Genomic DNA, 11353 nt, shown 5'->3' on the forward strand with positions numbered 1-11353 from the left:
GGCCTGATTTCGACATCAAACGCAAACAAATAAAAACGGCTCCAATAAACAAAAGTTGTGAGACAGACAGCGCACAAACCGCGGGGGGAATGAGAATAAGAGCAGCAAGCGCAGAGACAAATAAGCCCGCAACATTATAACATTAGCAGTTAGAAAATACACTTAATTCCTCAGCAGAGATGGATATAAACTGCATTGTTGCGTTGCAAATCCCAGCCACCGGATTTAAACTGCTGCATTGTTTTATTAGGGAAATATGGGGGTGGAGGAACAGTGCTTATTCTAATTACAGTGATTTAATCAGGATTAGGGAGGTTACCTGGATGAAGTGAGGGGGCATCCGTGGCAAGGGCACATGCTTTTAGACGGGCCGGGTGCACGCCGGCGGGGCCGCCCCTTATCGCGCTCATCGCCGGCGCTGACTTCAGCCTCCGAAACGATGACTTTCTCTGCCCGTGCACGAGTAAACACTGGCCTGTTTGTTCTCGCCGTCTTTATTCCTTCGCTTTTCCCCTCCTGCCTGGTTAAACAGCAGGCGGAGGGAATCCATTTTAATCTGATTAATAACTTAGTTGATCACATATAACCCAATTTTCAGTGAGTGCCGTCCTTGTGTGCGCGCGGCCACGCCCACGCTGACCTTTGCGGTCGCCTCGGTAACAATAAGGCACAATAAGCGCCGTTGTTCTGTCAGAAAGCTGGAGAAGCTTTACATCATGACCAAAATTTAATGTGGCCCTCTTTGCACAAAAGGCCGGGCCTGCGCAGAGATGGGAACGAGTTTCCCGCCGCATTCACAGAAATATGAATCGGCCTTTTAAAACAGATATGGTTACATATTCGTTTTGAAAGGTACAGTAACGGGCTCGGGCTGAGCTGCCCCCAACACTGGGGCCTTTGTTCGCTGGCCGGCTAATAACCGCCCCTGATCCTGATCCTCATCTCTGACTGCTTACGGAAGAACCCCCCCGAACCTATCTTTGATTACACCGTTATACGAGCTTCATTTTGTCATTTCGATTTCACTCATCGTGTTTAGCGCTGAGAGATTTGTATTCAGGATTGGCAATTATGATTCAAACGCCACAAAGTAAGCCTTGTGAGTTTTAGCGATGACGAGTGAGAGAGGGAAAAATATCCTTCCTTTCTCTCTCTCTCTCTGTCTGTCTGTCGCACATGCACACAGGAAATATGAATCAAATATTCATGAAGTGGGCTGAGGTTCTCATGCACCCATATGCTTCCTCGTTCAAGCAGCTTGCAGTGGACAGAGGCATCCATCCAGCCTGTGACACCCCCCCCCCCCCCCCCCCCCCCCCCCCCCCCCACCTATCACCACAACTGCTGCCATCGCCGTGATCATTAAATAGGTCATCTCAAACATGCACTCCTCCTCTTTCTTCCACTTTCTTCCTGCTTCCTCCTGTTTGTTCCTGTTCCCTCCTCTTTCTTCCTCTTTCCTCTATTTCCTCCTCTAACCTCCTGTTTCCTCCTCTTCCCTCCCGTTTCCTCCTCTTCCCTCCCGTTTCCTCCTCTTACTTCCTGTTTCCTCCTCTAACCTCCTGTTTCCTCCTCTTCCCTTCTATTTCCTCCTCTTCCCTCCCGTTTCCTCCTCTTACTTCCTGTTTCCTCCTCTAACCTCCTGTTTCCTCCTCTTCTGCGGCATCCTCGCTGCCCTCCACCGTGCCCCTCGACTTCCTTCTAATAATCTGTTGTGAGAAAGACGAGTCCTTCGAGCTCTGTGATTCACTGGCCAGGAATCCTTGTAAAATCAGGCCGCCGTGCATTTGCCAGTTTCCAGAAATTGTAAGTACTTTATGGTTTATAGTTTTTTATTATGGAATGAAAAGGGTGCTGTGAGGGGCTGCTCCGGGGGGCGGCGAGGGGAAGGAGGGGGGATTAAAACTGAAGGGATTAGCACCATACTTTAAGATAAATCTTTTTTAATGTGAAACCTCATCCCCGCTCATTCTGGGGTAACCACTCTTATTAACTGCCGTGCTTTCATGCGGCCTATTTTTTTTTTCGCCGAGCAACTTTTTAAGCAGAGGCTTTTTTTTCTTTTTTCTTGGACATGCCGCTCGCTTCGCCGGCTCCACAAACAACCTTTTTAAGCATTTTAACACAGAACAATGGCAAAGCACATAGCTGCACACATTAATGCTTTTGTATCTGGGAGCAAAAAGAAAAAAAAAGGCAGAAGAAAAGAGATAAGCAGAGCTTGGCTACGCCGGCCCTCCGTCTTTCCCTCTCTGCCTCTCTCCATCAGCCAATCCCGGCTGATCTGTATGCATCGGGGGCTAAACAGACAAACATCATATTCTCAGTCTCCAGACTCTAATTGACTGAACAGGGATTGGTCACACTTTTAAGAAGCGTTCCATAATGGATTTCCATGTTTGTGTCTCTTTTAACTGGCGGTGCGAGGGGAAGCCATAAATGTTGTCTTTATTACTGAAAACAACAGCCCTCCCTCCATCCTCCTCCGTCTCTCTGTTTCCTCGCCATAAAAGACCATATCAGTGCGACGGCCGGCATTCGTTGCAAGGTCAACTCTGCCGACAGATGACAAACGATCTCAAGATGGCCACATCATCTGTCCCGTAGCTGCCGGCCGAGAACGCCGCCACCGTGTGCTCGTCTTTATCCCTTCTTTTCACTTCATCATCATGTCGTGGGGGGGCAGAGCGAGGAAAACCAGCCACCTGATATCCACCAATGAGGAGAGCTTTCAGGCCAAAAGGCAAATGAGGATGGGGGCGGGGGCGGAGGGGGGAATCTTTTCAAAAATCGGCACTTATCGTGTTTCTGTATCAGGAAGCAGACTTGGCACGAGCCGGGGATTCAGTATTACGGACAAGCTGCTCATCAGATGGGAGCTGGTTTATTTCTGTGGCCCACCCCCCGCCTCCCCTCCATCCGTCCATCAGTGCCTCCCATTCTCCGCCACCCCTCCAGTCTGCTTCTCATCCAAACGTGTCTCATTTCTCCTACCGGACGACTTCTTTCATTTCAACCGTGTGATTGATTTCTCCTGTTTATTGTTTCTTCTTCATCTTCCTCATTATCTGCGTTTGAAGCGCCGCTTAAAACCGCTCGGTTCCTCCTCCAGCGGCGACGGCCACTTTTCACAAAACTCTGACTGCGTTTCTTAATTACGTGACTTCTCTGTAACACGGCCGTCAGCTCGCAGACAGCCGCTCTCGCGTCGTTATTACCTTCCCATTTGGACGCCGGCTCTCGGCAGGTAGCCGAGTCCCCCTGCCCGCCATCACATCGTCCTCCTCTTCCTCGTGTTCGTCTTCCTCGTTCTGCTCTGCTGTTCTTGGGTAAAAATGGATCTGTGCCATCAGTTTGTCATTTTTAAAACAATAAAAATGTTCTGGTTAAGCCGCCCCGCCCCCCGCGCGTCCTCTGACAGTAAACGAGAAAATGAAGCTCCGCTCGTTAACAATCAAATGCTCAACAGCTTCATGTTAACATGTTTGAAACATTCTGTTTTTGAAACCTTTTCCTCCCGCTGCTTCCCTTCGTCTCCACGGTTACCGTCATAGGGCGTAAATCCAACCTGCTGACAGGCCAACACCGAGCTAATGGCGTCATTCATTACAGTCCAGCTCCGAGCTCCTGTCTGCCCACAAACCTCACCCCTCCCCGAGCTTCTGCCTGAGGTTACTTCCTGTTCAATGGGAGTTTTTCCTTCCTACTGTCGCCAGGTGCTCATAGGGTGTAGTTTCTCTGTTTTATTTTTCTACCTTACAATATACAGTTAAATACAATATATGACTGAATTAAACTTTAGTTTGTTTACTGTCAACAAACAATGACACATTTAATAACGGATTACATATAAATATAAATAATTAAAACATTAACATGAGCAATGCAGTGATTTCTGCCTGTCATAAGTCAAAAGAACAATTATTTTAGAATTGATGTCACAGCTGATATCAGTTTATCACTTTATATACTTATTAACTGCAATTCCAGTAAAGCCGGACGTGGGCCCAGTTTAGCTTCAGTGTAGTTGAGCTAAACTGGATCCGGGGCCCTTCGCTGCATCGCTCTCTCCACTTTTCTGTCTGATAAATCTTCCCCGTCTTTCACAACAAAAAAAACAAAAACAAAAAAAAGCTGGTCATGTGTGACACAAAGAAAGAGTGTCTACACCTCGCAAAGCAGGACCCGTCCTGAAATACAGGAGCAAACTGTCAGACTGTCAGAGTTCCTGCAAATGTTTCACAATAAAAGCCTGCATAGAAGAGTTCCTGTGAACCATAACTGCACAGTAGAGGTCTTTTAATTTGAAAGAGAAGGAATTAAATAAAAGACTTAAAAACCAGGCACGCATGTGAAATATGTTTAAGAATAATGCGACTTGATTCGTCGACACGTTTGGCCGCTTCACCACAACGTCACAAAATCCACCCAGATGCTCATCAAAACCAGCTGCCAACCAATCAAATGTTACACATTATTATCACCTAAATCTTCGTCAGCAGTGAAGAAAAGCAGCTTAATTAACCTTTCATTGAGTCCGGTGAAACATTCCCAAAGACGGAGCAGGACGCTGTGTTTTATTGGATGTATAAAGTGTGGATTCTCTCACACAGTCTATCGGTTTTTGGGAATGCAGAGGCTGCAGTATTGGATCTTACACCTATTGAAGCTGACGCAGTATAACAAAGCATGCAGGGCCAAAAGTAATGATCATATACAAATATCAATATGAGAAAGAGTATGTGCTAAAGAAGACGCATGGCTATTGATGTTTAAATAACTGTAGCGTCAGAGAGACGGAGAGAGGGGGAAAAATGTGAATCATATTTTCTCACTGGGAGAAAAAAAAAGAGCTAATCGAACACATCCCACGAGGCGCAAACAGCGAAGTCAAGGGCAGGATGAAAGCAGCTCTTCTGCTCCTCTCTGACTGCGAGCGGCCCAACAAAACTACAAATAAAAGCGTGAACGGGGCGCGGCGGCGCTTTGCGGGCCGGCGGAATGTTTGACAAGGCAAAGCGCGGCGATAAAAACAGTCAAAAGTTAAGTCTTCAGACGCTCTCCCCACTCCGCGGTGTGTCTTTTCATTTGTCTGCGTATACGCAGCTTTATTTGCATTTCAAATGCTCATATTTGAAGAGGGTGGCTTAAATGCCAAGACGCGAATTGATGACAATCGCCTCGATTCAAAAGCATCGGCAGAAAGCCTCTATCCTCGCCGCTGACATTAAAGCTAAAGCAGAAACACAAAACAAATATATATTTATCTGTGATGCCTCCTTCCTCCTCCGTCAACCTTTCTCTCCGTCTCATTATTTTAGGATCGCTTTACATTTGAATATCAGTTCTCGGGCCGAGCGCGAGCCACCGCCCACAAACTAAAATAAGAGAATAATCAGCGGGCTGCAGAACGTGCGGCCATCGATTCAGCCGCTGCCTTTTTTCATGGCTTTTCCATATTCATTTGTGTAATTTACAGTAAATCCAATAGCTGTCAGTCACAACACGCGAGGACCGAAAAACGCTGTAAATTTACGGTGTTGGGAAACAGCTGCTGCAACATTTACAGCACAGACCACTCTAAAATATTAAAGATGTGTCATCGCGGGCACTCGGCCCTGCATCTGTAACCATCTGCTTTCTATTAAAACACTACACCCAAAAAATTGAGGATGAGGCCTCGCGGCTCGCACACGCTCTCTCTCAGGCCGTGTCCTCCTCTCGGCGGAGGCGAAGCCGGTTCGCCGCAGATGCGCGAGCTGGCCGACGGGAAAAACGCTTTGAACCTGAGTATTGCGGGCCACTTGTGTGCACGGCCATGTTTGCGAGGCCGCCGCAGCTGAGCCTCTTCTCTTTGCTTGTGATTAATCGTAACTCGCACGCCCTCCCATCGATTTCAACACATCACGCCGCCGCCGGCCGCGTGGCCCTCGGCCTCGAGCCGCCGTGACTGCGAGCGTCGGCCAAAGATTCGGTCTCCTCGCTGACATCTCGAGTTACTCGGGGTGCGGAGGCGTGCGGTGACTCAGACTGTTTGGGGCGATGACATCTGTCCTGTTAGAGCAGACGCAGAAGAAGAAGAAGAAGGAGCAGAGGGTGAGGGCGGCGCTGCTGCTGCAAAATATTAAGTTACAGCAGAACAGGGAGACTTATGGGCCGAGTCAAAGGTAAACAATTACAGCATGGTGAGTCACTTTGTTGGAGCACGGCTAAAGGAAGATCATCTCTCCCTCTTAATAGGTAATTTCCTTTGTCTTGTGAGGATCGGATCACAGCCGGGTGGTCTGCCGAGAGAAAAAAACACGACGGATCCAAAGTTGGCTGGAAAGCGTCCAGCGCGGCGCTCCTTCGGAAACATTCTGTTCAAATTAAACGAGCGCCTGTTTGCAAGGAATGCGCCGACAGATTCGGAGGGACGTTTCCCAGTTTATGTCTCCTTTTTTCACATTTCGTACTTTCTGTCATCTTGTCTGTGCTAAACTAGTTGTCCTTTTTGGGGGGGCTGTCACCCCCCCTCCGCGTCGCTCCGTCATCCTCCCTCGTGATGTCACTATCTCGGCGTGAATCATTAGGATATCAGTGTTCAGCCAGTGACAGAAAGAGCCTGATTAACAAGCTCTCTTGTTTTTCCTCTCCTCTTTATCCTCCTCCTTTTTTCCTGAAACGAGGACTCCCGCTGCTCCCAACGACATTTCTTCCCCCTCCTCCCTCCTCATCATCCCTCCTCTTCTTCCCTGTCGTGGATGGCGGGGAGTCACAGGTGTGTGACAATAATTACACATACACTCAGAAAAAAATAATGTCGTTTCCTCCATTTAATAAGTTTGCAGTAAAATAGGCAGCGAGATAGAGAGAGATGCAGAGAGCTCCAATCTTATCGGATACCCCAACCTCTAACTTAATCATATGGCTCTTAAGAGCAGCCTGCCACCAGCTGGGGCTCCGTAATATGCATGCAATATGTGTGTAAAACGATACGCTTTAATTTTGAGCCCACTTTAAGCAGCAACAAAATCTGTTTATATGGGAGACATTTAAAAAGAAGAGAGGGCAGGAGGGAGGGGGCGCGGGATCGGGTTAACTCTTGCTCTCCGGGCCCGACAAACGCCATCTGTCTGGTGTCGGCCGCTATCAGAGCTCGGCGCCGCGCACAGACCGGAGCTGTGTCCACCGTTTTTAAGCTTCCTGTCGCATGGCGCCGGGGTTGCGGTCGGACTTAAGCTCCAAACGTGCACTTTCGCTCAGTTTTTCTTCCCCTGGCTCGCTGTGGGAGGCAGCGGTGAGCAGGTCCCCACAGTCTTACTGCCTGATACTAGTTTAGGAAGTTAACCCTTCATAACTCACCTGTATAAAGTTGGCCTTATTAGGGGCGTGACCTCTTTGACTGACAGGTGAATGGTGACACAGGCAGCCGTAGCTGCTAGTTGTCTGCTAGCTTCACCCGAGCTGGACCGCATTTGTGCTGTTGGAGCCTTTTTAATGACATCGTGTGACCAGCAACATGGCTGCTGTGAGGTCACTGTGCTAACAGAGCGCTGGATGTCAGCAGGTACGAGAGTGACGCTCCCGCACAGGTTGTGGATGCAGACGGCGTCAGGATCGCGTCTTTCTGCACAGAATAAAACATTAAACTCTTTTTCTATGGCTGCACGTTTCTCCCGTTTCCTGAAACCTCGCCGGCTCACAGAGCGCAGCTGACAAGGTTAGAAATAATCTTCCTCTCTCAGCGTGCCTGCATCGACGCGGGGCATCGATTCGGGGAGTTTTTATAAAGTTAGAGCTGTTAGAGGCTCTTAAGGCGAAACTATTCTTCTTCTTCTGGTGAGGCACAAGACACGAGGCTGGAGCGCAGCTACGAGGAGGAAGTGGGAGCGAGGACAGAGGAAGCAGAGCTTTTGGGGAAGGAAGGAGGGAGTGCGTGTGTAAACTTCAAACAGCCCGTGATGGCGGCTGTCGCTGCCGCCGCCAGCTCTGACCACTCCACAGATGCTTTTGTTCCCGCTCACTCTCACTCCTTCACCCTCCTCCTCCTCCTCTCTTCTTGCCCGGTCTCTTTGGTGATCCAGTGTGAGAGGAGCGGGGGCTATCAAAGCCACCGCTGTCTGTTCCAGACTTCAAAACCCGGGGCCCCCGTCCATCCGTCAGCCCCAATCATCATATCTGCGAGGCCCCGGCGGAAAGCCTCGTATGCTGGAGGAGAAATATTTGATCTGTCCTCTTTGCGAGGATCAACAGTCACACAAACGACAGGGGCGCCCCGGCGTACGGGGGGAGGAGGAGAGGGGGGGGAGGCTGCTGCTGGAGCAGGGAGGGAAACTCCTGCGCTGGGCAGCAAAGATCCGGTTTATTACACCGTTTCTAAATGAAAAAGTAAAAGTGCCACAAAGACTCAGATTACATGGGTGTGATCTCGAGTGAGGCCTTCTTCCTTTAAAGGAGCGTCTCCATCATTAACCTTATTTATTTTATTGTATTTTAGTTTCTGATGGGAACCAGGAGCAGCTCACACATGCTCATTTTAAGGCTTTCTTTTATTTTCCAGAAGTTTCCTGATTCGACAAAGATCTTTTTTTTTAATTGATATTAAAACATGAATAGCTCAAATATAATTTCAAAAATAATTTATTTTACACAAACGTCTTGTTGGTGTAGTCACGTTTTTATTTGTCGCCATGCGATGAAATATGTGAGTCAAATAAAAGGTCTGTGTCTATCAATCTATTTATCCGTCCGTCTGTCTGTCCCGCTGTCACGTGACACTTATTTATAGTGTGTGTGTATAGTTAGCTCTTAAATCCTGTATGTGAGATCAGACTACGTAATTACTGAACTCATTAAGCACTTTATGTCCACCAGACCTCGTCCCCTGTGTGTGTGTGTGTGTGTCATGCAGAGCAGCAGCTGGTTGTGTTACTGACACACACACTGAGGTGGTGTTGGTGGTGAAGAAGATGAATATGTGAGTTGAAGTTGAGTCTGTGTTACTGAAAATAATTAAAACACACACACACACTGTGCCCTGAGTGTGTGTTCAGGCATGTCACTCATGAGCCCCGTCACTTCCACCCGAGTCACCAGCAGGACTCGGGACACATGGACGGACACGGGGGGTGGGGTGTGTGTGTTTGATTGGCGGGATCGTGTGCAGCGTGCAGTAATCCATCAGAAGTGTTTCTGACAAAGAGCTGAAAGAAGAATTCAGACCGGGGTCGTGACCCCGGGGAGGCAGGGGGTGTTCCAAAGCTGTGGAAGCTTCCAGAGTGTCACAGTGAACAAACACAGTGTGAGTGGGCTCAAGTTTGTTGGTCTGAGGATCCTGTGATGGCGGACTCGGGTGCTGCTCAGGACCACCTTTGCTTTCTGTGATGACGAGCGTGGCGTGATGGCGGGCGATGGCTCATGTACTTTCTTCATGCTTAAAAAAACAGCAGCAGTTTTCAATAATTGGCTGCTGTGACGCATTTGAGATGAAACTGTGACTTTCATTATTATATATTATATACTCTTATTATTATTATTATTATTATTATTGTTGAATAATGCTGTTCGATCTCTTCAATGCAGCTGGAAATTATTTTAATGACTTGCACTGCCGGGGTGTTTATATGTATATTCATATTTTACAAAGGTGATTATTATGCAGTAATAATGATCTTTTTAATATATCACTTTATAAAAAGTGAAAGTTTGAAAAAAATCAGAATGAAAAAACTGAGAGAGGACAAAAAGAAACTTTATAAAGATGAGTTCCTGATTCTCGGAGTCCTGATGGCCACAGTGTCAGATTCACACCTGAGGCCAAATCACTTCAATCAGCTCAGGCTGCAGGAAGCTGAGTATTACCCTTCTAACCCTTTCATAATAAAAGCTCCAAATAAATGTGTATTTTTTTTATTTACATGAAATTTGTATTTTATTTATTTGTACAGCAGACCGTAGCTTATTAGCATCACTGCATTTAAATACATTTATTGAAGCAAATATAGGATTTTTAGGCACAGTTAATTTGCAGAGCTGGTCCCTGGTTATGCTTTTAACACAGCAACAATAATGAATCAATTTCAGATCAATAGCACAGAAAGTAAAATAATATTGTCTCTTTGATTTTAATTAATTTCCTCTTGTTAAATAATATTTGTGTTTTTAGAGCTAATAAAGCTAATAAAGTAAGACTCTGCTTTTGCTCATTAAATAAGCACACTTATTGCTGTTTTTGCAAACTAAATGTCTGAAGCTGATTTCATCATCCTCGAGCAAACAAAGCTGCTAAAATGCTTGAACTCACTGATTCAATTAATAGCTAAAAATAGCTTAATTATTCATTAAGTCTAATATATATTTATTCTGATTTTAGTCAGTCTATTTTTGAAGATCTGTTCCAAATATCAGCATAAAGCCTGACTTTAATTCAATATTTCCTCCATGATGTTTGACAGAAAAACAGAGAGCGAGAGAAAAAAGGGAAAAAGAGTAACGTAGGTTTGTGGGTAACGCCACCGCCACCGCAGAGACTGCGGTGACAGGAAGGAGCTTCATCTTCACACACACACAGAGGAAAATGCACTTTGCGGTGCTGAAGTCCGCTTCGGATGCTCCTCATGCTTCCGACTCCATGAATTTCTCACTTTGAGGCTGCAGTGGCGTGCGCTGACATCACAACAGCCGAGTTTCTGTCCAATAAAACTCTGGCCGGAGTTTGCCGGGCCTGCTGCGGCCTGTAAGCGGAGCTGCTTGAATAAAGATGGCGTTTCCTCTGTGAGTGCAGAAATGTCAGGTGTCACTCTGTGTGGAACTCCATGAATTAATCACGTTCCCCTCAGCTCAGTGTAAAGTCAGGACCGACGTGCATGTGCACATGCACGTGCACATGCATGTGCACATGCACGTGCACGTGCGGGACTTGTTTCAGAGCTTCAGGAATTTGAAATCTTTGAGAGTTTATTGGCTGTCATGTTTCCGTCTGTGATGACATTAAAGAGGAAAAGAACATGTGATCCGACTCGAGTGTTTCAGTCTCGGGGGGTTTGGGTAAAGATGCTTTGTGTGTGTGTGTGTGTGTGTGTGTGTGTGTGCGCTGCAGCAACCAAACAAATCATTTCTTCTTTGAGTGTGGAAATGTCGGGTGTCACTGTGTGTGTGTGTGTGTGTGTGGTAACAGATGTCCACCCAGTGGCTGCTGGGAAGCCACTTCACTTTCTACATGTGTTAAGTGACAGTGATGGACAGCAGGTAGTCCTTTTAATAATTCAATATCTTTTAATCCTCCTGCTCTCTCCCCGTATCCGTCTCGCTGTCAGAAGCCAAATAACGCCGCTGACAAGGAGATGATTGCACCAAAAAAACAAATTTGATG

At 47.0% G+C, this 11353-nt stretch overlaps 1 protein-coding gene across 10 annotated transcripts in view; it reads left to right on the plus strand.

Annotated features, from left to right (window-relative positions):
- The window catches only part of znf536 (zinc finger protein 536), a 213568-nt gene that overhangs the window by 158326 nt on the left and 43889 nt on the right, over positions 1-11353 (plus strand). The window contains exon 8 of one of the 10 annotated variants that reach the window (XM_019361746.2): positions 10437-10995. The exons of the other annotated variants lie outside the window; for them this stretch is intronic. Coding sequence (XP_019217291.1) covers positions 10437-10474 — 38 coding nt within the window. The 3' untranslated portion in view covers positions 10475-10995. Of the gene's footprint in view, positions 1-10436; positions 10996-11353 lie in introns of those variants that run through there. 10 annotated transcript variants of the gene reach the window in all.

The sequence above is a fragment of the Oreochromis niloticus genome, linkage group LG1, assembly GCF_001858045.2.
Source record: "Oreochromis niloticus isolate F11D_XX linkage group LG1, O_niloticus_UMD_NMBU, whole genome shotgun sequence".
Classification (NCBI taxonomy): Eukaryota; Metazoa; Chordata; class Actinopteri; order Cichliformes; family Cichlidae; genus Oreochromis; species Oreochromis niloticus.